Consider the following 24,545-nt stretch of genomic DNA (forward strand, 5'->3'; position numbering starts at 1 on the left):
AGGGCTGTGCGCGTAATGGCAGCGCCGTGGCCTCGCGTCCATCTTTACCGTTCTCTCGGACCTGTCACAAAGGAGTCGCGCCGCCGCCCCCTCGCTCCGGTGGGCCCGGGAGCTAGAGAAAGTCAGTGCTGCAGCCCGACCGCGCTGCTCTGAGAAGCCCCCTGGGCACGCGGAGCGGGAGGGAGTGTGAGGGTTGGAGGCGACTGTGAGGGAGGGAAACAGCCTCTCGAGCCTGGGGCGGGCGGACCGGACTGAAGCCGGGGCAGGCTCTGGGAAAGGGCCCGGGAGAGAGGTGGCGTTGCTCAGAAGCCGAGAAACAGCCGAGAGGTTTTCCACCGAGGCCCGCGCTTGAGGAATCCGAAGAGGTTCCTAGAAGAGGGTGTTCCCTCTTTCGGGGGTCCTCACCAGAAGAGGTTCTTGGGGGTCGCCCTTCTGAGGAGGCTGAGGCTAACAGGGCCCAGGTGAGAGGCAGCTATCTATCTCCTGGGGTGGCTCCTGGTACTGAGGGGGTCCTATCTACTCAGGGGTGCCCGGGATAGAAAGGGTAGATGAGGGGACGCTTTGGGAGGGTTCCTTTTGTGGAGTTTGCGGTCTAGGTGGCACGGGTGGGAGGCGGACCTCCCCTGGGAGATTTAGAAACGCCTTGGGATAGAAAGACAGAATGGGGCTGGGAGGTAGGAGCCAGAACTAGCGGATTCTCGTACTACGGAGGCCGGAGCTGAAAATTGGGTAAGGACCTTGGGGAGAGGGGGTTTTTGGGCGGTGATGGGAAGAAGACACCTCCATCCATAAGAAAGCCAGAGTGGGGAATAGTGAAAGGGAAACGGGAATTCATCGACCAGGTGTCCTAGACACAGGATCCAACTGCTTCCGGGCTTAGTGCCCGAGTAGGGTGGGGAGAGTCCATCCCACCAACACCCCCTGCGTGAGTCCAAATTAGGCATTTGTCTCTGCCTGCTGCCTCACTTTCCCCGTCTTTGGGGAGGGAAACCGACCGAGACCGAGACGGTCAGCTGAGACTTCGAGGTCCTGTCTTGTACCGTTCTCTCAGTGAGGTTGCTCCCCTTGGAGTGTTGCACTTTGAACTTTGAAGGGTTAGAAGTGTCTATTATTGACTGAGTAGAATCCCGCAGTTTTCCAGGCCCTTCACCTACCATCTGTTTGTGCTTAGTGGAGTGACTTAACCTCCTTAAGTCTCTTCTATAAAATAACCAGCGCAGTGTGTGAAAGTAGAAACTACAAGCTGCGTAAACCTAAGTTACTGTGATTCTACCACCAAACGGGTTGCTGTTGAGGAATAAAAGTGAAGGGACTTTATAAATTGTAAAGCAGTATGTAGAGGTAAGGGGTGAGATTAATACAGTAGTTGTCTGCCACCTGCGGAGTCCTGGGAGCCATATTGCACTGCAAGCTTCAAGGTTCACAGCTTCTTAGGTCATATTATGATCTAAACCCATGGTTTCAAACCTTGCTTAGATGGGGATGGTGGGATTTCCAGGTTTTGCTCTCAGAATTTTTACTTACTTTGAACTTCTTATGGTGCTGGCAGTAGTTACCACTGTAATATCTTTTCCTTCAGGATTTTTTTTCCCCCTGACAGCTGAAATTTTCCTCTAAGTAATTTGATCTCAGCATTATAAACCTCTTCCCCCTTTTGCATATATATATATAGAGAGAGAGAGAGAGAGAGGCATGGCTTTTGGATGTCTACAGCTAGTGAATATCATGCTTTCTCCCTCAGTTATGATTTGTAAAGACTGCCTTTTTTCCTCCACGAATACTATGCGTTGTTGTGGTAGCCCCAGACTATAGATTATGAGGCACGTTGGAAGTTGCTTTTAAATTTCTCTTGCACAGTAGTTCTCTTTATTTTTCCCCTTATGTAGAGTTTGCATTTCCTGGGATGGTATCTTGCTTTGTAGATCCCTCTATGAGATTATAAGAGACTTGTGTCCCTGTGTGACATTTTACTAGTGTTTGGTTCGTGGTACTTGTTAAAGATGATTTTTCGGCCGGGCGTGGTGGCTCACGCCTGTAATCCCAGCACTTTGGGAGGCCGAGGTGGGCGGATCACAAGGTCAGGAGATCGAGACCATGGTGAAACCCCGTCTCTACTAAAAATAGAAAAAATTAGCCGGGCGCAGGGGTGGGCGCCTGTAGTCCCAGCTACTCGGGAGGCTGAGGCAGGAGAATGGCGTGAACCCGGGAGGCGGAGCTTGCAGTGAGCCGAGATTGCGCCACTGCACTCCAGCCTGGGCGACAGAGCGAGACTCCGTCTCAAAAAAAAAAAAAAAGATGGTTTTTCAAATATTGGGCAATTTATGTGGGATTTAGTTGGGTTTTTTTTGTTTTGTTTTTTGTTTCTTTGTTTTTTGAGACGGAGTTTCACTCTCGTTGCCCAGGCTGGAGTGCAATGGCGTGATCTCCGCTCACTGCAACCTCCGCCTCCAGGGTTCAAGCAATTCTCCTGCCTCAGCCTCCCAAGTAACTGGAATTATGGGCAAGCACCACTGTGCCCGGCTAATTTTTGTATTTTTAGTAGAGAGGGAGTTTCACGGTGTTGGTCAGGCTTGTCTTGAACTCCTGAGCTCAAAGTGAGCTGCCCATCTTGGCCTCCCAAAGTGCTGGGATTAGAGGCATGAGTCACCATGCCCAGCCCTCAATGATTATTTTTAAGTTATTGATTATAGGAGGTATTCTAGCATACTCTATGTGGACTTCTGCTTTTTTCAGCAAAATAACTTTTCATTTAGCAAGTATCGAAGGGAAATAAAAACAGCATTTTGTATAATAGTGTGTTAATCTGTAGTGAATCAGGTAAAAACAGCAAATCTGAGTTATGTAGCTCTATGGGGCCTGGAGGCAAAAAAAAAAAAAAAAGGTATGTTTTATCAAGAGTTTAACAAACAATTGTTCTGTATTTCTTTTTTTCTGTTCTTTCTTTTTATTTTTTTTTTTGAGACAGGGTTTCATGCTGTCTCTCAGGCTGGAGTGCAGTGGTGCAATCGTGGCTCACAGCAGCCTCTACCTCCTAGGCTCAGGTGATCCTGCCACCCCAGCCTCCCAAGTAGCTGGGACTACAGGTGTGAGCCACCACACCTGACTAATTTTTGCACTTTTTTTAGACACAGTTACACCATGTTGCCCAGGCTGGTCTCAAACTCCTGGGCTCAAGCCATCCACACACCTTGGTATCCCAAGGTGCTGGGATTACAGGTATGAGCCACCATGCCTAGCCTCATGAGCTTAATTTAGTCTATCGAGAATTGTATATACTTTTCTTAACAATGAAGTAATTTGTTATAATGAAGTGGGAAATCGCTTTGCATCTTTTTAAATCCAGCTTGCTTTCACACTCTTTATAGTTTGGAGAAAATGTTAGGAATTCTTGAGGATAGTAATCACTTACACAACTTAAGATTGGAAGTTATGGCTGGGCATGGTGGCTCACATCTATAATCCCAACACTTTGGGAGGCCAAGGTGGGAGGATCACTTGAGCCCAGGAGTTCAAGACCAGCCTGGGCAACATGGCAAAACCCCATCTCTACAAAAAAAATACAAAAATTAACCCAGCGTGTTAGCACATACAGATAGTCCCAGCTACTTGGGAGGCTGAGGTGGCAGGATCTCTTGAGCCTGCGAGGTTGAAGCTGCACTGAGCCACTACACTCCACCCTGGGTGACAGAGCAACACCCTGTCTCAAATAAATAAATAGGAAATGTTCTGTATTTTTGAGTAGGATACTTGTAAAGTAGGGTGTGATAGTCTCAGGATTGCAAAATAAGTGGAAAGTCAATAGTCACCACAAATGGGAAACACAGGGGAACAAGCAATCAATTTCAAAAGAATTATTTGGGGATAATAAACTATGGATATAGCTTCTCTTCAAGCTTTTGGCATTTTCAAGGCAGTTATCATTGAATTTGGGTAGTTTTTTTTTCCCTGGTATTCAAATTAGAAAATTGAAAAACAGAATAATCACGAAGTAGTAAATGCCATAACTTGGGCCACAACCTTTTGGAGGGGACTTTTACAACTTTTAGAAGTGCGAAGGAGTGAATATTTCCCTTTGGTTTATCATTCAGTAAGTCAGCTTTTGAAATCCTTTTCTTGCCAACCTTTGTGAGTAGAAAAAACTTACAAATGTGTCCATTCCAAAAGGGAGTGGTTACTGGTTAAGTATGTAAAAGCAGTAACTTCAGATAAATGTGTGGTATATACAAGGTTAAATCAGGAAAAGTTATGTTATAAATAGTGGTGGCCTCTTAGAGAACATTCCACTTTGTTTCTAAGCTTTTGAAAACTGAGAATACATTTGAAATAGTAAAGAATTTATATACTCCTTAAATTTGTTAAGGAATGAACTCTGCACATAGCTTGAAATTATAGTTTCCAGGTGTAATTTCATGGGTCCTATATACCTCAAATAGAAGGTTTGAAGTACCTTACTCAGCAAGTATATTACCTCATAGTTTAATGTTCAGTGTTAGTTTTTTCTTACCCCTTTACCTCCTGAAGAATTGTTTTCACTCCTGTGTTCCCTTAATGCAGTGATTCTCAAGATGTGGTTCCTGCCCAATCCCTCCACATGGGAAATATAGCTCCTTTTTTTTTCTTTTTTAGGTTCTTATTGCTTCATAGTTGTTCATACTTAGGTATGCCTAAGGGCTACTTATTAATAACCTATCAAGTAAATTACTAAAGATTACTAAAACTTGGTATTCATAACCTAAAACTAGAACAATATTGGAGTTTACTGTGGTCTCTTAATACTTTTTTCACCCAGGAAGTCTGTCCTGGGAAACCTGGTACCAGTGCAAGCTTCTCACGTGTCATATGCAGAATGGGTATTCCTGCAGTATTCAGGAAGCGTGCTTAGTTTGGGGTGCATCATCTGTATTGTCTCAAAATTATCTTGGTTTTCATCATGATTCCTCTTTTTTTAATTAGACTTTTTATTTAGCTTCATCTTTGTCAATTTAATTTATAGGTTTTTGGTTAACTTTTCACTCTGTGGGCGAGGATATTTATACCAACAATATTTTGGCTTGTAATGTAAGATATAAATATGTTACAATGCAAAGATAGATTCTCTATTCCCCTTTTGCTATTGCTGATTTGTATAGTCACCTAAAAACTTGCTCACACAGAGATACTTCAGTGTTACCAAAGTTCCCTTTTCCACTGGAAAACTGATGGAACGAGAGGCCTCCTTCTAGTAGATGCTTTATCTGTAGGCTTTGGGTAGGGAGCTAAGTTTGTCCCTAACCCCAGCTCCCTTTGTCAGGAGCATGAAGGACCTTTTTCCATCTTTCCTCACTGCCCGCCGTATAAGCATTGGATATGTATTTATTAAATGGTGTCTCAGTTTTTCCAAATGGTAAATATTTTGGAGAGACTTTATGTTTTAACAGATTTTAGAATACACCCAAGATATTTATTGAATATGTATTAGGGTCTAATAAGTATCCAAATGAGTTTGCAGTATGAGTGTTTCAGACATCATTTAAAGTAGACATCATTAAGGAAAATGTTGATATTCATACTGCTTATATATTTTATTTGCTTTTCTTAACAGCAAAGAGTTTTCTATAATAGAAAAATCCTTTTCCTTCAGATTTGTGTATATTTGAATAACATATGATCTCCTATTATTTGGCCTTCTTGAGGGAAAACCACAAGCACCATGGAATATTACATTTGTTTTTCTCCCCTGTACTGCAGCTGTCATAAGCACTCGTGTCAATTCTTCCTTAGGATTTTTTGGAGGTCTAAGGCAAATTTTTCAATCCTTAAGACTTCGGGGCCAGGCGCGGTGGCTCAAGCCTGTAATCCCAGCACTTTGGGAGGCCGAGTCGGGCGGATCACGAGGTCAGGAGATCGAGACCATCCTGGCTAACACGGTGAAACCCCGTCTCTACTAAAAATACAAAAAACTAGCTGGGCGAGGTGGCGGGCGCCTGTAGTCCCAGCTACTCGGGAGGCTGAGGCAGGAGAATGGCGTAAACCCGGGGGGCGGAGCTTGCAGTGAGCTGAGATCCGGCCACTGCACTCCAGCCTGGGCGACAGAGCAAGACTCCGTCTCAAAAAAAAAAAAAAAAAAAGACTTCGGGCAGGGATTATTTACTTCCTTTTTTTTGCTATTATTTGCTTCCGGAAATTCCTTACTCTATCTTAGGCCTGAATTTTATTTTTTAATAAATTCTTTGAATGCTGAAGGGATTTGTCTTTTTCTCCTTTGTACCGTTTTAGGTCAGAACTAAATTCTGTAATTCTTTCTGACTGCAGATGCACTCCTTTTAGGTTAAAAAAGCTCTCAACATTTGAGATGAAGGTTTTTCCAGATACTTTTTTTTTTTTTTTAAGATCTCTGTCTCCTAGGCTGAAGTGCAGTGGTGCAATCATGGTTTACTGCAGCCTCGACCTTCCCAGCTCAGGCGATCTTCCCACCGCCCTTCCCAGTAGCTGGACTACAGGGTCCAATCCGCCATGCTGGCTAATTTGTGTATTTTTTGTAGAAACAGGGTTTCGCTATGTTGCCCAGGCTGGTCTCAAATTCCTAAGCTCAAGCTGTTTGCCTGCCTTGGCCTCCCAGAGTGTTGGGATTACAGGTGTGAGCCACTAAGCCCTGCCCAGATACTCTTTCAACCAGAAAAAATATCTACTTTCAACGGCATGCTTTCTTAAAGATCTTCAGTGCATAAGGGAAGTGTCAGAATCATCCAGTGCTTTTCCCAAACTTCTTGACAGTTACAATTCAGGGGATAATGGTACCCTGTGTGACTTAAACCTCCAGATAAATAGCTTTGGACATCTGGGAGACATGTAAAAACACCTTATCAAGGCAACCTTTCTTTTTGGGGGAAAAGTAAAATTCCAACCAAATATTTCACAATCTACCCCCTTCTTACCTTCCCCAACAAAATACCAGAGGCTTTAGAGTCTAAAGACAGAAACACTCTTGTTGAAACATCTTTAGGTAGTTTCTGTTTCAGCTGGCAAGTGTAATCTTCTTGCATTACCAAATCAGTATTGTTGACTTCAGAGTTTTCCCCATGTAAACACAATCTTCAGTAAGAAGATTGTGGTCTTTGGGGTGTTCTGCAGGGTGTTGTTGTTGTTGTTGTTGTTGTTGTTGTTGTTTGAGACAGAGTCTTGCTCTGTCACTCAGGCTTGAGGGCAGTGGGATGATCTCGGCTTGCTGCAACCTCCACCTTCTGGGTTCAAGTGATGTTCCCACCTCTGCCTCCCGAGTAGCTGGAATTACAGGCGCACACCACTGTGCCTAGCTAATTTTTGTATTTTTTAAAGCAAATATGTTTCTAGATAACGTTCTCTATCTTGATAGGGTTTGAGTCACAGGTGTATGCATTTGATAAAACTCAGCACATCACTGTGCTTAAGATTTGCACATTTCTGCCAGTGTGGTGGCTCACACCTGTAATTCCAGCACTTTGGGAGGCCGAGGCAGACAGATTACCTGAGGTCAGGAGTTTGAGACCAGCCTGGGCCACCTGGTGAAACCCCATCTCTACTGAAAATACAAAAAAGCTGGGTGTGGTGGCATGTGCCTATAATCTCAGCCACTCGGGAGGCTGAGGCAGGAGAATTGCTGGAACCCGGGAGACAGAGGTTGTGGTAAACCGGATCACACCACTGCACTCCAGCCAGGACAACAGAATGAGACTCCGTCTCAAAAAAAAGAAAAAAAAAGATTTGCACTTTTCAGTGTGTGTAAGTTTGATTCCTAAAAACTTGAAGTTTATTGAAGTCTAATTAGTGATGTGCATGCTGAATTATTTAAGAGAAAGTATACTGATGCCTATAGTTTACTTTGAAATATGTAAAAAAAAAACAACTATGGATTGATGGTTATAGAGATGGATAGTGATAAAGTAAGTTTAGTAAAATGTTAGTAGTAGAAGCTAGGTGGTGGGTATATAGTTCACATTTTACAGTGAACTCTAATTCAATTTTCTGTATGGAAAATTTCATAATAAAATATTGGGAGTAGGGGGTAAATGTGATGATAGAAGCTATCGCTTTAACACACTTAGGGAAAAATCCGAAAACATTTTCTAATGAGAGGACATCATTAAAATTTTCAGGATGTTACACATTTTGCTATTCATGCTATTTGACTTAGCCTTTGCGGGGGAGAGTTGGAAAAAAATGTCGCATCCTCTAACACTATTTTGGAATGACAAGGTGAAGATTATAACAATAGTAATTTAGTGCCCAAAGTCTGGTTTTTCTTCTTTATGGTCACTCTTTTAATCAGCTTTTCTTCCTTGGCAGTGTAATTCTGCAGTCCTATTTTCAAAGAAAAGAAAGTGTTCTTTTTCACTGATCTGTACTATGGCTGAATGCAAGCAAATATTTGAAGAGATGAATCATTGATTCCTGGACCATTTGTCAGAGAGGGTTAGACCAGTTGGCCAGATGTCTCCATGGTGAGTTGTTCATGATGGTAGAGGTCTGTGTTTTATAGACAGTGAGTACCAGAACCTTACTGCTTTAACACCAAACTTACCAACACCCTAAGTTTGATTGTTTTTCGTCTCAGAGCAGCTTTTAAAAAAATATAAAGTGTTAGGTGCTTCATTTGCCCCCAAGAAAAAAGAAAAAACATGTAAAATGTAAAAATCTAATAAATAATATAGAAATGGAGGGAATAGTCTTTAGTTTCTTTTTTAAAAAGGCAAGAATCAAAATTAATAATACCACACTTCAGAGAAATAGATTTGCAAAGGAAATATTTGATCATAATGGTGCTTTTGCAGCAAAATTGTTATCAAGAGTGTATTAGGCTGGGCATGGTGGCTCACGCCTGTAATCCCAGCACTTTGGGAAGCCAAGGTCGGCAGATCACCTGAGATCAGGAGTTCAAGACCAGCCTGGTAAACATGGTGAAACCCCATCTCTACTAAATATATAAAAATTAGCCAGGCGTGGTGGCAGGCACCTGTAATCCCAGCTATTTGGGCGGCTGAGGCAGGAGAATCGCTTGAACCGGGGAGATGGAGGTTGCAGTGAGCCAAGATCACACCATTGCACTCCAGTCTGGGCAATGAGAGTGGAACTCCGTCTGAAAAAATAAAAATAAAAAAAGAGTATAATGATATTAAAAGTATTGCCATTTAGGTGGTGAGAAGAGTCTTTCTACTAAGCATTGGCGTCCAGTGATAAAAATTATTAAATCAGTTGATGATTGCCACAGATGTGTATTTAAATTCTGTGACTAGCTTTTTTTTGGTCTCAAAGTTGACTTCACCAGCTAATGTTGTCTTTGAAGTTAAGGTAAAGAATATAGGTATTGGCCAGGCACGGTGGTTCACGCCTGTAATCCCAGCACTTTGGGAGACTGAGGCGGGTGGATCACAAGGTCAGGAGTTCAAGACCAGCCTGGCCAACATATTGAAACCCCGTCTTTACTAAAAATACAAAAAAATTAGCTGGGCATGGTGGCACGCGCCTATAGTCCCGGCTACTCAGGAGGCTGAGGCAGGCGAATTGCTTGAACCCAGGAGATGGAGGTTGCAGTGAGCCGAGATCACACCATTGGACTCCATCCTGGTGAAAGAATGAGACTTGATCTCAAAAAAAAAAAAAAAATATATATATATATATATATATATATATATGTATTACAGATGTGTTGTCTTTATATAATCTCTTATTCATTTTCTATTCCGTTCAGTCTCTTAACCTTGGATGATATTACCCTTAAGCAGCATATCATTTAGGTTCATTTTGATGCTTCATAGGAAAATATATGGAGCCGTTTTTTTCTTTGTGTTAATATGTACTGTACATGTCACTTATGGATATAACTCTTCTAATGGTTTTTTAGGCTGACCTCTCCAAAGGACTGCATTCAAAGATAGTCTCAGTTCATTTTACTGGACAAGGAAATTAACATTTTTGACTCGAGAAGAATCGCCCTTTAGTATTTCAGGTTGCCCCCTAATTCAGTCAGTGGGTCCTTCCTGCTGTGCCAGGTTCTGTGGTAGGTTCTATACACAGTGATTTCTAAATGTGGCTGCCATCAGAGTCACTTGGGGAGCTTTTAAGAAAACACAAGCTTGAGCCGGCATTCTAGAAATTCTGATTCTGGGTATTTGTAGTGGGACCAGGGATTTGCATTTTAGTAAGTACCCTAAGTGATTCTAATGCCACCTATGAGGTGATTAAGCTACAATCCCTCCCAAGATTCTCTGTCCAAAAATATAGGTAAGTATAGGTTATAGGTAAGTAAAAATTAGTTCAGTATGGGGTAGTTCTGTAAAAGTTTTCTTAGTGCTTTTAACTCAAGTTTTACTCCAGAATCCCCCTCCCCCAGGTTGTTTAGTTATTTCTGATTAGATATGTGCTCATTTTATAACATCTTGCATTTTTTGATCCAGTTTAAGTGTTAGACACTGTGCCATGCGTATTACATGCATTATTTTGTTTAATCCCCACAGTGGTACTTTGAGATAAGAACTATTACTGTCTCTGTTTTTTAACATGTGTCAAGAGTCAGGTTAATTAGGATACATGTCAGTAAATATTGCAGGGCTGGGACTTTCACCTAGTCTGACAACAGAGTGTACTGTGCTATGGTGGCCTTTCGTATTGTGTGTAAAATCTGTCAGCTGAGTTTTATTGTCTTAAAACAGTGGTCCTTGGAAAGTGGGCCACATAAAGCTTTTTCTGAATGGATAAAACAAAGTTGTGTAAAGTGTAATTGATTAGCTTTCACCCAGTTTTGCCTGCAGTCCATCACTTCTCTGTAAAAAAAAAAAAAAAAAAAAAAAAAAAAAAAAAAAAAATACCATGAATGACAATCATTTCCAATTGAAAACCTATAGATTTTTAGTGCCAAATAAATCTGAAAGATCATATACTTGTTCATTTATGTGCCCTGTCTGTGGCTGTAGCCCTCAAGAGTACTCTGTGTAGTCATCTCAAAAAGTATTTAGAGGTAGTAGCTCTTGTTTTGTCCTTGTATGTTTCATAGGCTTGCCTTTATGAAATGCCTTACAGCTTCATCCACCTAGTTAACTTCTTCTTTACACTTGGTTTTCACAGCTGGTCCTTTTTATTTAAAAAAAAAAAAAAGTCTTTGGCTTTGAAGTATTTAAAGTTTTTTTTAAAGCCTCATTTTCTTCTCTGACAAATTTTATAGTTGACATTTTCTGAGTCATTTAAGGTAAATTGCTCTTTTGGAAGAAACTGACTCAAAACGCACTTTATTTCAATTTGGAAAAAAAAAAACTTAATTTTTGTCTTACCTTCATATTTAGTCAGTTTTTGTTTTTTGTTTTTTTTTCCAAAGACAGAGTCTGGCTCTGTCACATAGGCTGGAATGCAATGACACCATCAGGGCTCACTGCAGCCTCGACCTCCCAGGCTCAAGTGATCTTCCCACCTCAACCTCCTGAGTATCTGAGACCACAGGTGTGCACTACCACGCCCAGCTAATTTTTAAATTTTTTCTGTAGAAATGGGGTCTTGCTACATTACCCAACCTGCTCTCAATCTCCTGGGCTCAAGCAACCCTCCCAACTCAGCCTCCCAAAGTGCTGGGATTGTAGGCATGAGCCACCATGCCCAGCCTATCAGATTTAGTCAGATTTTTAAAAATATCTGCATGTATTGGATATCGTCCAATCACCTTAAAATTGTACTAAATGGGCGGGGCACAGTGGCTTATGCCTGTAATCCCAGCATTTTGGGAGGCCAAGGCAGGCGGATCATGAGGTCAGGAGATGGAGACCATCCTGGCTAACATGGTGAAACCCCGTCTCTCCTAAAAATACAAAAATTTAGCCAGGCCTGGTGGCAGGTGCCTGTAGTCCCAGCTACTCGGGAGGCTGAGGCAGGAGAATGGCATGAACCCGGGAGCCGAGATCACCCCACTGCACTCCAGCCTGGGCGACAGAATGAGACTGTCTCAAAAAGAAAAAAACTGTACTAAATGGAAATCTGCGTAGATTATTCTGTATTCAGTGTATAAAAACCTTAGGAAAAAATGATAAAATTAAGAATTTAAGATCCAACAAACCTCTTTTTAACTTCTTTCCTCACAGGCACCCCCAAGATGGTTTCTTGTTAATTATTCTAAATACCTTTATGTGTTGGCATTAAGTTGTAACTTTTTAGGATCCACTATTCTTTTTGCTTTTTTTCCCCCCTGAAGTTACTGAGCTTCAGCAAGATCCCTGTTCTCTCCCCTTCAGGGCTTTGTTTTCTGGAACTTGACATTCTCAAATCATTGCCAATTATTTTTAGTATGTGATTAGCCTCCCTTCCTCAGGTATGTTTTCCCCAATTTGGATTGAATCTACTGTTTGAATCTTGTTTCCCATCCTACCTTCATACAGATTGTGTGGAAAGGCTGTGGGATATTAGAGAAGCCAGTGGAGTTCCCCTCTGCTGTGGCAATGTTGACACCACAGAGCACAGTCCTAGGACCCTTACCACTGTGAGGAAGGAGTTTGGAGTTAGCACTTCCCCAGGGGATGACGCATTCCGCAGAAGAGGCCCCATGTCTCTAATCCTGGACTACTCCCTTCTACCATCCCCAAAATGTTAGTTGGGTTAGCCACAAGTTTTTTATAGCATAGTGGTCAAGAAACTATGATAATCCAGAGTATGAATTTCTATACAACCTTTAAATGCATGAGGTAGTTATATATATACTGATACAGAAGGTTGTGGTATTAAAAAGAGCAAATCATAGAACAGTATTTATGGCTTCATTCTAGTTAGATTTAAAGAAAAACGGCCAGGCGCGGTGGTTCATGCCTGTAATCCCAGCACTTTGGTAGGCTGAGGCGAGCGGATCACGAGGTCAGGAGTTTGAGACTAGCCTGACCAACATGGTGAAACCCTGTCTCTACTAAAAATACAAAATTAGTCAGGCATGGTGGTGTGCACCTGTAATCCCATGTACTCAGGAGGCTGAGGCAGGAAAATCATTTGAACCTGGGAGGGAGAGGTTGAGTGAGCCGAGATCACACCATTGCACTCCAGCCTGGGCGACAGAGTGAGACTCCATCTCAAAAAAAAAAAAAGAAAAAAGAAAAGAAAAAGCTAGTTTATAAGTATATAGTAACAGATGTGGGAACAAACATATGAAGCTTTTAAGAGGTTATTTCTGGGAAAGGGATGGGCTAGGTAGAGCAGAAGAGGAACTTTCACATTCCATAGGCCTGTGTAGCATTTAGGTTTTAGAAATGAATGTGTATATTTTTAAGTTTCTAGATAAATATATTTTTAAATAAGATACTTTATGATCTCAAATAAATACTCTAGTGGCACAATCATCTGAGCTACTGCCCAGAGCCACACCTGTCCGAAAACCTTGCATTGTTTACCTCTTTTCACCTGAAATATTCTAACAGCACCTTATCAGTGAAATTTCTGTGAGAGGACCCAGAGCATAGCTTCTTAAATGTTGCTTTTTCATCTTTCTCACAAACCAGCATAATTTATAAGATCTGTAGAAATTCATTCCAGAGACCCTTTAAAGAGTTATTCCTATTTCTGATTTCTGTTTCCTCTATTCTTTTAAGCATTGAAATCTCGTAGTTATCCACCCTCTAAAGCGAATCATACTCTGATCCGCACAGTAATGGCAATGTTATTACTTCGACTCTGCTGGTTTAGAACGTGTTCTTTTAAAAAGTTATTTCCAACTGGTCCTTGCGTCATGCTCCTACCTATATACTTCAGTCACATCCTTTTCAGTACAACCTCCAAATTTTGAAGACAGCCCAAGTGGTTTGGGGAAACCAAGAACATCTGTGGTATCACTTGGCCCAGCCATTGCTGTCTTAATAGCGAAAACATCTGTTGCCTCTCATTTCTTTTCTCTCTCCTTTTCTTTCTCCTCTCTTGTTCCATCCCATTCCATTCTTCTCTCTCCCTTCCCTTTGCCTCCTCCCTCTTTATGTATATTTTATTACATATGATTATATATACATATATATGTACATATAAAGACTTTCTGTCTCCATTTATCTTTTTTTCTTCTATGTTTCCCCTGTAGCAGTAATCAAACTGGGAAAATAATAAAAAGAATTTGCCATTAATCTGTCTAAAATAATGGAAGTAGGCTGGGCACAGTGGCTCACACCTGTAATCCCAGCACTTTGGGAGGTCGAGGTGGACAGGTAACCTGAGGTCAGGAGTTTGTGGCCAACATGGTGAAACCCCATCTCTACTAAAAATATAAAAACTTGCCAGGTGTGGTGGCAGCACCTGTAGTCCCAGTTACTCGAGAGGCTGAGGTAGGAGAATTGCTTGAACCCGGGAGGTGGAGGTTGCAGTGAGCTGAGATCAAGCAACTGCACTCCAGCCTGGGTGATAGAACGAGACTCCTCAAAAATGAGTAAATAAATACATAAAATAATGGAAGTAATATTTCTCTCCTAATTCCACTGAATTATAAATTTTGTTTATATTATTCCTGGCCAGTGCTTAGGGTATGAGGAATTAATTGTAACTAGCCAAATATTGTATAGAGACTACATACTAGCATGGTCTATTCCTTATGTGGCCTATTCTCCAGATGTCAGCCTGTTTGTTGTTTTTTTTTTTTTTACTTTTTGCTACCAGCCCATGTAAGTCTCCTGTTTCTAAATCTTTACTTCCTTCCAGAATCTAACCAGATTTTATCACCTTCATGAAGAACTGGTTCTTTCATTAGGTTTTTTGATGATAAACATACTGTATGGGATGAGAATGGCCATCCATGAATTCCTGGAGGGCAGGAACTATTCCTTATTCATCTTTATTCTCCTAGTCCAGCGTGGTACCTGGCACAAGGTGCTTAGTCAGTATTTTCAGGCAAAGAAATTGGTGGATCTTATTCTGAACTTTGTAACGGACATGTGCAACAAACTGATCTTTGTGAAAATACAACTTTTGTGATATCAATTTGCCTTTCCCAAAACAAAGCCTTGCTTACATAACAGAAACACTTTGTAACAACTTTATGAATTCTGTCAATTCTTGAGTGAGCTTCCAATGGGGAACTCTATCCTTTTATTCTCCTTGATATCAAATGGTGCTATCATATTTGTATCTTAAAACTTGTTAAATTATCCTGTGGGTTTAAAGCAAGGAGACAATTCATTTTTTTAAAGATTTTTCTCTTTTTAACACCTATCTCTTACACAGAAAGACAACTGATTTTTTTATGATAAAAGGAGCCCTTGAAAAAAAAAAACACACACATCCTTCTAATGTATTTCTATATACCTAGAAAAAACTATACATGTGGTTTTAAAAAAAATCAATGATAACTCCTCTGGTCTATAAGAGTATGGTTTGACAATCAACTTTGTAATAGAATGATAAAAAGAAATTATTGATTGATTGCTAATTCTGTTATCCAAAGCTGTCTCTTGGTATTGGAAACCCATAAAAATAACCAAAGATGATTCTCCATTAGAATCCTCCTAATATCTATAAAATCAGACTAAGAAAGTTTGAGTAATTAAGTGGTCAAGAATATTCTATTCATTTTCCTTTTTCTCATTTTCTTTTAGAACTGCTATTGGATGACCAGAATTCCCTGTAGTTGATAATGTTGGGAATAAGCTCTGCAACTTTCTTTGGCCTTCAGTTGTTAAAAACAAATAGGATGCAAATTCCTCAACTCCAGATTATGAAAACAGTACTTGGAAAACTGAAAACTACCTAAATGATCGTCTTTGGTTGGGCCGTGTTCTTAGCGAGCAGAAGCCTTGGCCAGGGTCTGCTGTTGACTCTCGAAGAGCACATAGCCCACTTCCTAGGAACTAGAGGTGCCACTACTACCATGGGTAATTCCTGTATCTGCCGAGATGACAGTGGGACAGATGACAGTGTCGACACCCAGCAGCAACAGGCCGAGAACAGTGCAGTACCCACTGCTGACACAAGGAGCCAACCACGGGACCCTGTTCGGCCTCCGAGGAGGGGCCGAGGACCACATGAGCCAAGGAGAAAGAAACAAAATGTGGATGGGCTAGTGTTGGACACACTGGCGGTAATACGGACTCTTGTAGATAAGTAAGTATCTGACTCACAGTCACCTCCAGTGGAATGAAAAGTGTTCTGCCAGGAGCCATGACTTTAGGACTCCTTCAGTTCCTTTAGGACATACTCGCCAAGCCTTGTGCTCACAGGGCAAAGGAGAATATTTTAATTCTCCTCTGATGGCAGAGTGAATGAGATTTGATGTTTTTGCTTGCTGTCATCTACTCTGTCTGGAAATGTCTAAATGTTTCTGTAGCAGAAAACACTAATTAAAGCTATGATCTTTATTAGAGAATAGAATAAATATGGAGTGAGTTTATGTTGCTAGCTACAACAGGAAATGGTTTCATGTAGGCTCACTGTTAATGGTACATGCCTGTCTATTCTACTGACCTCAGATTCAAGATAAGCTGTTTTACCGAGAACATGGCTACAGGCAACTTCTCTTGGCAACATAAGGACCAAGGTCAAGGAGAGTTTTCATTATCGTTTATTTGATCCTTTATTTATCCCTTATTTGACTATCTTTAATCCATTTAGGAAGCTTGTCAGTTGAAACTTCAAGGCACACCTGTACCTGTTTTGTCTTTTCCTCTGCTTTGTCTACCTCTAAATACAAAATCCCAGATTGAATAACAGTGAAATTAAAGGGCATCATTCAAGTGGAAAAAAACATTTAAAGTTGTATAGTTCAGTAGTTAAGAGCACAAAGCTTAGAACCATGATGGGCCTGGCTCAACTGCATGACATTGGGTAAGTTACTTCTTGAAGCCTCAGATTCCTCATCTGTAAATGGGGACATAATACTGTTCCCACAAAGATTATCATGAGATAATGTACATAAGGCATTTAGTGTGGAGCTTTGTACTTAACAGTTGCTCAGTAGTTGGTAGTATTTTTTAAAAAGTTACTTAGGTGTTCTTTTTGCTTCAGGCCCTGCTAGTAAATTTAAGTATATAAACATTTGATAATCACGTTTATAGAAACCTAGTTTCGTTTAGTTCCTCAAAAATTAAGCATAAAACAGAGTGTATCTGTGAATACAAATGAATTTTTAGAGCTGTATTAAACTTTTCCATAAAATACTGGAGCATTTGTTAGTCTTCTAGAAGAGTAATTTTTTGGCCAGACACAATGCCTCCTACCTCTAATCCCAACACTTTGAGAGGCTGAGGTAGAAAGATAGCTGGAGGCCAGGAGTTCAAGACCAGCCTGGGCAACATTGGGAGACCCCCATCTCTACAAAAAAATTTAAAAATTATCCAGGTACAGTGGCGCATGCCTGTGGTCCCAGCTACTCAGGACTCTAAGACCAGAGTACCGCTAGAGTCCAGGAGTTTCCAGCTGCAGTGAGCTATGATCACACCACTGCACTCCAGCCTGGGCAATAGAGCAAGACCCTGCCTCAAAAATTAATTAAAAAATTTTTTTAAATCTCTTTTACCAAATTGTAATAGAAGTTTTCCTTCCCAAATCAGGAAGTAAACCACAAGCAATGTTAATTTAAGCTCATTGGAAAAATGAGTGCAGAATAAACTTGGAGAGAGAGAGTTGTTTTGTTTTGTTTTGTTTTGTTTTGTTTTGTTTTTAAAGAGACAGGGTCTTACTCTGTCACCCAGGCTAGGGTACAGTGGCATAATCATGACTCACTGCAGCCTCAGCCTCCCAGACTCAAACAATCATCCCACCTCAGCCTCCTAAGTAGCTTGGACTACAGGTATGTGCTATTGCACCTGGCTAATTTTTTTAAAAGTTTTTGTAGAGCCAGGTCTTGCCGTGTTGCCCAGGCTGGTCTCAGATACCCGGACTCAAGCGATCATCCAACTTCAGCCTCCCAAAGTGCTGGGATTGCAGATGTGGGCCCCCACGCTTGGCCCTTTGCAATGTTTTAAAAGACAGTAATGTAGTTATACAAACCTCTTTGTTTTTAACTTCTTTCAACATTGAAATCTATCTTGCTGTATATAAATCTACAACTGCTTCTGACTATTACAGAGTATTCCCTTGTATGCCTGAAAGTATTATATTTTGTTACATTTTCATCTGGTGGTGGTCATTTAGGTTACTGCCAAATTTTTGTTCCTACAAATAGCACTGGAGTGAACAGCACAAATATGCATCAGTTTTTGGACCTGTGTAAAAATTTATCTAGAAGTGTTGGATATATGCATACTTAATTTTATTGTTGCCAGATCATTCTTCAGAAATGTTTGCATCAGTCAATTATATTGTTTAAACAGGCAGCACCTAGTGAGTACCTGAAATTACCATAGTAATTCCCATATCACGAGGTTATTCTCAGGATTAAATGACTTAAGATGATAGTTTTTTAGGCTTTTTTTTTTTTCCACAGTAAAACAGAGACCCACAATATGTAAACAAATAAGTGGTGAGTTCTTAAGCAGTTAGAATTGTTTAATGGAAAACATTTCATTATTGAAGTTCCCCTGAAGGACTTTTTAAAGATTTCTGGGATCACACCACTGAATTAAGGTGTAGAATGCCACTTTGGATCAATGTCTAGAATGTTAAATAGCTCCTTAAGTTTGGTTTTGTTTTCTTGTAATACCATTTTATGAAGTATAAGCATGTAGTATATCCAGAGGAAAACTTCAAAATGAAGATGTGTATATAGGGCCTTGCTTCCATAAGTCCTCAAGCGGGATTATCATCTCTCTTCCTGGCATTTCTCTGAGGTAAGTATGAAGATGATGTTGACCTTCCTGGCTTGTCTCAGTTGGCACTGGGCCTCTGAGTGTAAAGCTGAGAGTAGGCTGTGGTCTCCAGTTTAGTCCTGTGCTTTTACCCCAGGACACATAGTAGTCCTTGTCTGTACCCACCTGCCCATTTTGTTTGTGGGTCATTGTGGACAATGACTGGAAATTAGCACATATGGTATACATTCATCCTTACAGGTCATAGCTCAGGTTGTCTCTTCTATCTCTTTACTTACATTTGTGTTCATTTCTTCTGTCCCTTTTTACCTCCACACCTCCAGTTTGAATTTTTATTTGGAATTGTCATTTATTTCCTCAGGTTTAATGCCTTGAATTTTTTTTTTTTTTTTCAGTGATCAGGAACCTCCCTATTCAATGATAACATTACATGAAATGGCAGAAACAGGTATTTTTAGTTTTGTTTTTATTACTTTGTAATGAATATATAATAATGAAGAAAAGTAGCCACCTTTTGTTTTTTGTTTTGTTTTGAGATAAAAGACTCCAAAAAGACAGCATACATAACAATGAAAAAAGCCCTTACTGTATGGAAATTTCCCTGAATAGGTATAATAGGCAATGTGCATAATGGCATTGCCCGGCCTATATTTTTAAAAGAGAAAATTTAAAAATCTTCCAGTATGCCAAAAAGAAAAAAAAACCAAACCCTAGAATTTTACATTTCCATCTAAATAAGAATTCAGAGAGCATCCTGGGCTCTCACCTTTTTTTTTTTTTTTTTTTTTTTTTTTTTTGGTATTGATGGATCTTTGACCATACTGTTCTGGAATGGAGAGATTACTTATATATATATATACTTATATATATATATATATATATTTTTTTTTTTTTGAGACAGAGTCTTACTCTGTTGCCCAGTGCAGTGGCACAATCACAGCTCAACTGCAGCCTCAACCTACCCTGGCCCAGGTGATCACCCCACCTCAGCCTCTCAAGTAGCTAGCACCACAGGCACATGCCACACTACCCAGCAATTGTTCTTTTTTTGTAGAGACAGAATTTCACCATGTTGCCCAGGCTGGTCTTATACTCCTGGGCTCAAGGCATCCTCCTGCCTCAGCCTCCCGAAGTGCTGCATTACACATGTGAGCCACAGCCCCTGGCCAAGGATATTTTTTCTTCCTTAGTTTCCTAAGTATCATTCTGAAAACAAAGCCAACTGCTGAGTATGCTTCATTTTCTCAGTTAACTCCTATGTAGTAAATAAGATGCTTAAAACTATTTTAATGTGAGAACACAAGACCGTAGCTTAACCTTTTTACAAATACAGGTACCCACAAATCACCAGACTCCTGTAACTTAAGATGTTTTTACTCCACCACGATGACTAGCAATTGATGATTATGTCCATGCCAAGTATTAGCTGCTAAAAATCTATAGACCAAAAGTCTTTCTTTTAATGTGAATTGATCTTGTGTGACATATTTTCACATTTTAAAAATAGTGACTCCATCATATAATCTTCTTGATTTGCTCTTAGATGAAGGATGGTTGGATGTTGTCCAGTCTTTAATTAGAGTTATTCCACTGGAAGATCCACTGGGACCAGCTGTTATAACATTGTTATTAGATGAATGTCCATTGCCCACTAAAGTAAGTTAATACTTATCTTTTAGGAAACTATCATTTTTGCTTAAGCCCAGGATAAATGACCACAAAGAACATTTGATGTAATGTGTTTCATCTTTATACATTTGGGGTCTGTTTTATTCAGTATTGATTTTATTATGTAAATTTATTTTGTATTATGAAGAATTATGTCCTCTTTTTTTTTTTTTTCTCTTTGAGATAAGAGTCTCGCTCTGTTGCCCAGGCTGGAGTACAGTGATGTGATCTTGGCTCACTGCAACCTCCACCACCCGGGTCCAAGCGATCCTCCTGCCTCAGCCTCCCAAGTAGCTGGGATTACAGGCGCCCACCACCACACCCGGCTGATTTTTGGATTTTTAGTAGAGACGGGATTTCACCATGTTGGCCAGGCTGGTCTTGAACTCCTGACCTCAAGTGATCCTCCTGCCTCGGCCTCCTCCCAAAGTGCTGGGACTACAGGCATGAGCCACTGCGCCCAGCCCTCTGTCTTTTTTTTGTTGTTTATTTTGAAACAGGGTCTCACTTTGTTACCCAGGCTGGAGTGCAGTAGAGTGATCACAGCTTACTGTAGCTGCAACCTCCCTGGGCTCAGGTGATCCTCCCACCTCAGCCTCCCATGTAGCTGGGACCACAGGTGCATGACCCCATGTCTGGCTAATTTTGTATGTTTTGTGGAGATGGGGTTTCATCATGTTGCCCTGGCCAGTCTTGAACTCCTGTGCTCAAGCAGTCAGCCCACCTCAGCCTCCCAAAGTGCTGGGATTGTAGACGTGAGCCACCGTGCCCTGCCACATTCTCTATCAAGACTTTATTTAATTTCTTTTTTTTCTTCTTTCCCTTCCTCCCTCCCTCCCTCCCTCTCTTCCTTCCCTTTCCTCCTTTCCTCCCTTCCTCCCCTGGCCCCACCTAGGCTGGAGTGCAGTGGTGCAGTCATGGCTCACTGTATCCTCAGCCTCTCAGGTTCAAGTGATCCGCTTGCCTCAGCCTCCCACGTTGCTGGGACTACAGGCGTGCACCACCATACCCAGCTAAATTTTTTTTAATTTTTGTAGAGAAAGGGTCTCACTGTGTTACCCAGGCTGATTTTGAATTCCTGGGCTCAACAGATCCTCCCACCTTGGCTTCTTAAAGTGTTGGGATTATACATGTAAGCCACTGTGCCCAGCCTAGGTTAAAATTTTTTTCAATGTTAAAAATAGAAGCATTTAAGGCCAGGCGCGGTGGCTCACGCCTGTAATCCTAGCACTTGGGGAGGCTAAGGTGGGTGGATCACCTGAGGTCAGGAGTTCGAGTCCAGCCTGGCCAGCATGGTGAAGCCCCATCTCTACTAAAATACCCTGTCTCTACTAGAAATCAGCCAGGAGTGATGGCAGGCACCTGTAATCCCAGTACTCAGGAGGCTGAGACATGAGAATTGTTTGAACCCAGGAGGCAGGGGTTGCAGGGAGCTGAGATCGTGCCACTGCACTCCAGCCTGGGCGACAAAGCAAAACTCTGTCTCAAAAAAAAAAAAAAAAAGAAGCAGCAGTTAGGCTGGGTGCAGTGGCTCACACTTGTAATCTCAGCACTTTGGGAGTCCAAGGCAGGCAGATTGTTTGAGTCCAGGAGTTCAAGTCCAGCCTGGCAACCTGGTGAAACCCTGTTTCTACAAAAAAATCCACAAGTTAACAGGGTGTCATGGTGCATGTCTATAGTCCCAGCTGCTCAGGAGGCTGAGGTGGGAGGATCACTTGCACTCAGGAGGTCGAGATTGCAGTGAGACAAGATTACGTCACTGCGCTCTAGCCTGGTTAAAAAAAGAAGTATTTGTATCTGAGGTGGCAATCTTTATTCAGAAGCTAGAAGAGAATGTTGAGTTGCTGAGCTGATTTTCTTATCTTTCTCTTAAGTGATTTCCTCAAAAGTTTTAATAATGTTTTTTATTAGGAGGAAAAACTGGGCTGGATATAGTGGTTCGTGCCTGTGATCCCTGCACTTTGGGAGACCGAGACAGGAGGATCAGTTAAGCTCAGGAGTTTGATGCCAGCCTGAACAAAAAGTGAGACCTTGTCTCTATTTAAAAAAAAGAAAAAAAAAAGCCGGGCACGGTGGCTCATACCTGTAATCCCAGCACTTTGGGAGGCCAAGGCAGACAGATCACTTGAGGTCAGGAGTTCGAAACCAGCCTGGCCAACATGGTGAAACCTCATCTCTACTAAAAATACAAAAATTAGCCAGCACGATGGCGTGCACCTGTAATCCCAGCTACTTGGGAGGCTGAGGCAGGAGAATCACTTGAACTCGGAAGGTGGAGGTTGCAGTGAGCCAAGATTGTACCACTGCACTCCAGCCTGGGCGACAGAGTGAGACTCCTCTGTCTCAAAAAAAAGTTAAAACTACAAGCACTTTTGAATCTTACTCAAATGTATTAATGATTAGTGTAACCCTGGTTATCCCTTACATAGAACAAAAGCATCAAACTTTCGTTGTCTTAGTCCATGTGTTTTAGAGTCTTTTTTTTTTTTTTTAATTGGATTCTGGCATCTTTCATTTTTAAGATGGAGTCTTGCTATGTTGCCCAGGCTGGTCTCAAACTCCTGGGCTCAAGCATCCTCCCACCTTGGCCTGCCAAAGTGCTGGGATTGCAGGCATGAGCCACTGTGCGTAGCCTCGATTCTGGCATTTTCATTCATCTGTTTAAGCCCAGTACAGAAAAACATTGTGGACAGAAGGGGAGAGGCTTTAGCGTACTGGCCAATGAATTTACCTTTGCCTAGGCTCATAAGAGGTGCCTGTTTCAATTTACCTTCAACTCTGTTGGGTCAGGGTGCAGTGGTTCATGCCTATAATCCCAAACTTTTTGGGGGCTGAAGCAGGAGGATCACTTAAGACCAGGAGTTTAAGACCAGCCTGGGCAACATAATGAGATCCCCATCTCTACAGAAAATTAAAATTATCTGGGCATTGTGACATGTGCCTGTAGTCCCCAGCTGTGAGAGAGGCTAAGGTAGGAGGATCACTTGAGCCCAGGAGGTAAAGGCTACAGTGAGCCATGATCACTTCATTGCACACCAGCCTGGGCAACAGAGCGAGAGCAAAAAGAAGAAAACTGTTGGGATTTGTTTTTGCTTAGTAAAACTTTTTTTTTTTTTTTTTTTTTTTTTTTTTTTTGAGACGGAGTCTCGCTCTGTCTCCCAGGCTGAAGTACAGTGGCTGGATCTCAGCTCACTGCAAGCTCCGCCTCCTGGGTTCACGCCATTCTCCTGCCTCAGCCTCCCGAGTAGCTGGGACTACAGGCGCCCACCACCGCGCCCGGCTAATTTTTTGAAGTTTTCAGTAGAGACAGGGTTTCACTGTGTTAACCAGGATGGTCTCCATCTCCTGACCTCGTGATCCGCCTGCCTTGGCCTCCCAAAGTGCTGGGATTACAGGCGTGAGCCACCGTGCCCGGCCGTAAAACTTTTTTTAAAGTAACTTTTTACTTCAACATCACTAGCCTTTAATGTTTCCATAATGGCATTTGAGTGGGTTTAATCTGTTTAGTGATTCAAGAATATGTAGCATATATTTGATACAACTTAAGCATTCTGAATGAAATGGAATCTAGTAAGTCATGAAAGGAGACTTTCAGGTTGATCAGAAATTTCCCATCAATGATATCATTGGGGTACATTGCATAATTTTTATATGGTCTTTCTGAGTTTATTTAACACCTGGTTGGCCGGGCGCGGTGGCTCAAGCCTGTAATCCCAGCACTTTGGGAGGCCGAGACGGGCGGATCACAAGGTCAGGAGATCGAGACCATCCTGGCTAACACGGTGAAACCCCGTCTCTACTAAAAATACAAGAAAATTAGCCGGGCGAGGTGGCGGGCGCCTGTAGTCCCAGCTACTCGGGAGGCTGAGGCAGGAGAATGGCGTGAACCCAGGGGGGCGGAGCTTGCAGTGAGCCGAGATCGCGCCACTGCAGTCCAGCCTGGGGCACAGAGCAAGACTACGTCTCAAAAAAAAAAAAAAAAAACACCTGGTTATAGCTCCCCCCACCCCCCTGAGGCAGAGCCTTACTCTGTCATCCAGGCTGGAGTGCAGTGGCGTGCTCTCAGCTCACTGCACCCTCCACCTCCCGGGTTCAAGTGATTCTCCTGCTCTGCCTCAGCCTCCTGAGTAGTTGAGATTACAGGCACGTGCCACCACTCCCGGCTAATTTTTGTATTCTTACTAG

General features: G+C 41.7%; 1 protein-coding gene and 1 long non-coding RNA gene across 8 annotated transcripts in view; one reads left to right on the forward strand and one right to left on the reverse strand.

Moving 5' to 3' along the window:
- The window catches only part of RSPRY1 (ring finger and SPRY domain containing 1), a 49,619-nt gene continuing 25,074 nt past the window's right edge, over window positions 1–24,545 (forward strand). Inside the window, exons 1-5 of one of the 7 annotated variants that reach the window (XM_077986234.1) lie at window positions 1–729; window positions 8,302–8,456; window positions 15,546–16,050; window positions 19,088–19,140; window positions 20,236–20,348. In XM_077986234.1, coding sequence (XP_077842360.1) covers window positions 15,701–16,050; window positions 19,088–19,140; window positions 20,236–20,348 — 516 coding nt within the window. In that variant the 5' untranslated portion in view covers window positions 1–729; window positions 8,302–8,456; window positions 15,546–15,700. The remainder of the gene's footprint in view (window positions 730–8,301; window positions 8,457–15,545; window positions 16,051–19,087; window positions 19,141–20,235; window positions 20,349–24,545) is intronic. The other 6 variants (XM_015126227.3, XM_028840608.2, XM_077986233.1 and 3 more) reach the window with 6 other exon arrangements.
- LOC144338051 (uncharacterized) lies at window positions 7–24,344 on the reverse strand. The gene is made up of 3 exons (XR_013411812.1): window positions 24,066–24,344; window positions 5,925–6,573; window positions 7–2,114 (listed from the first exon to the last, which is right to left on the reverse strand). It is a non-coding gene; the product is annotated as an uncharacterized LOC144338051 (long non-coding RNA).

The sequence above is a fragment of the Macaca mulatta genome, chromosome 20 (assembly GCF_049350105.2).
Source record: "Macaca mulatta isolate MMU2019108-1 chromosome 20, T2T-MMU8v2.0, whole genome shotgun sequence".
NCBI classification, from domain to species: domain Eukaryota; kingdom Metazoa; phylum Chordata; class Mammalia; order Primates; family Cercopithecidae; genus Macaca; species Macaca mulatta.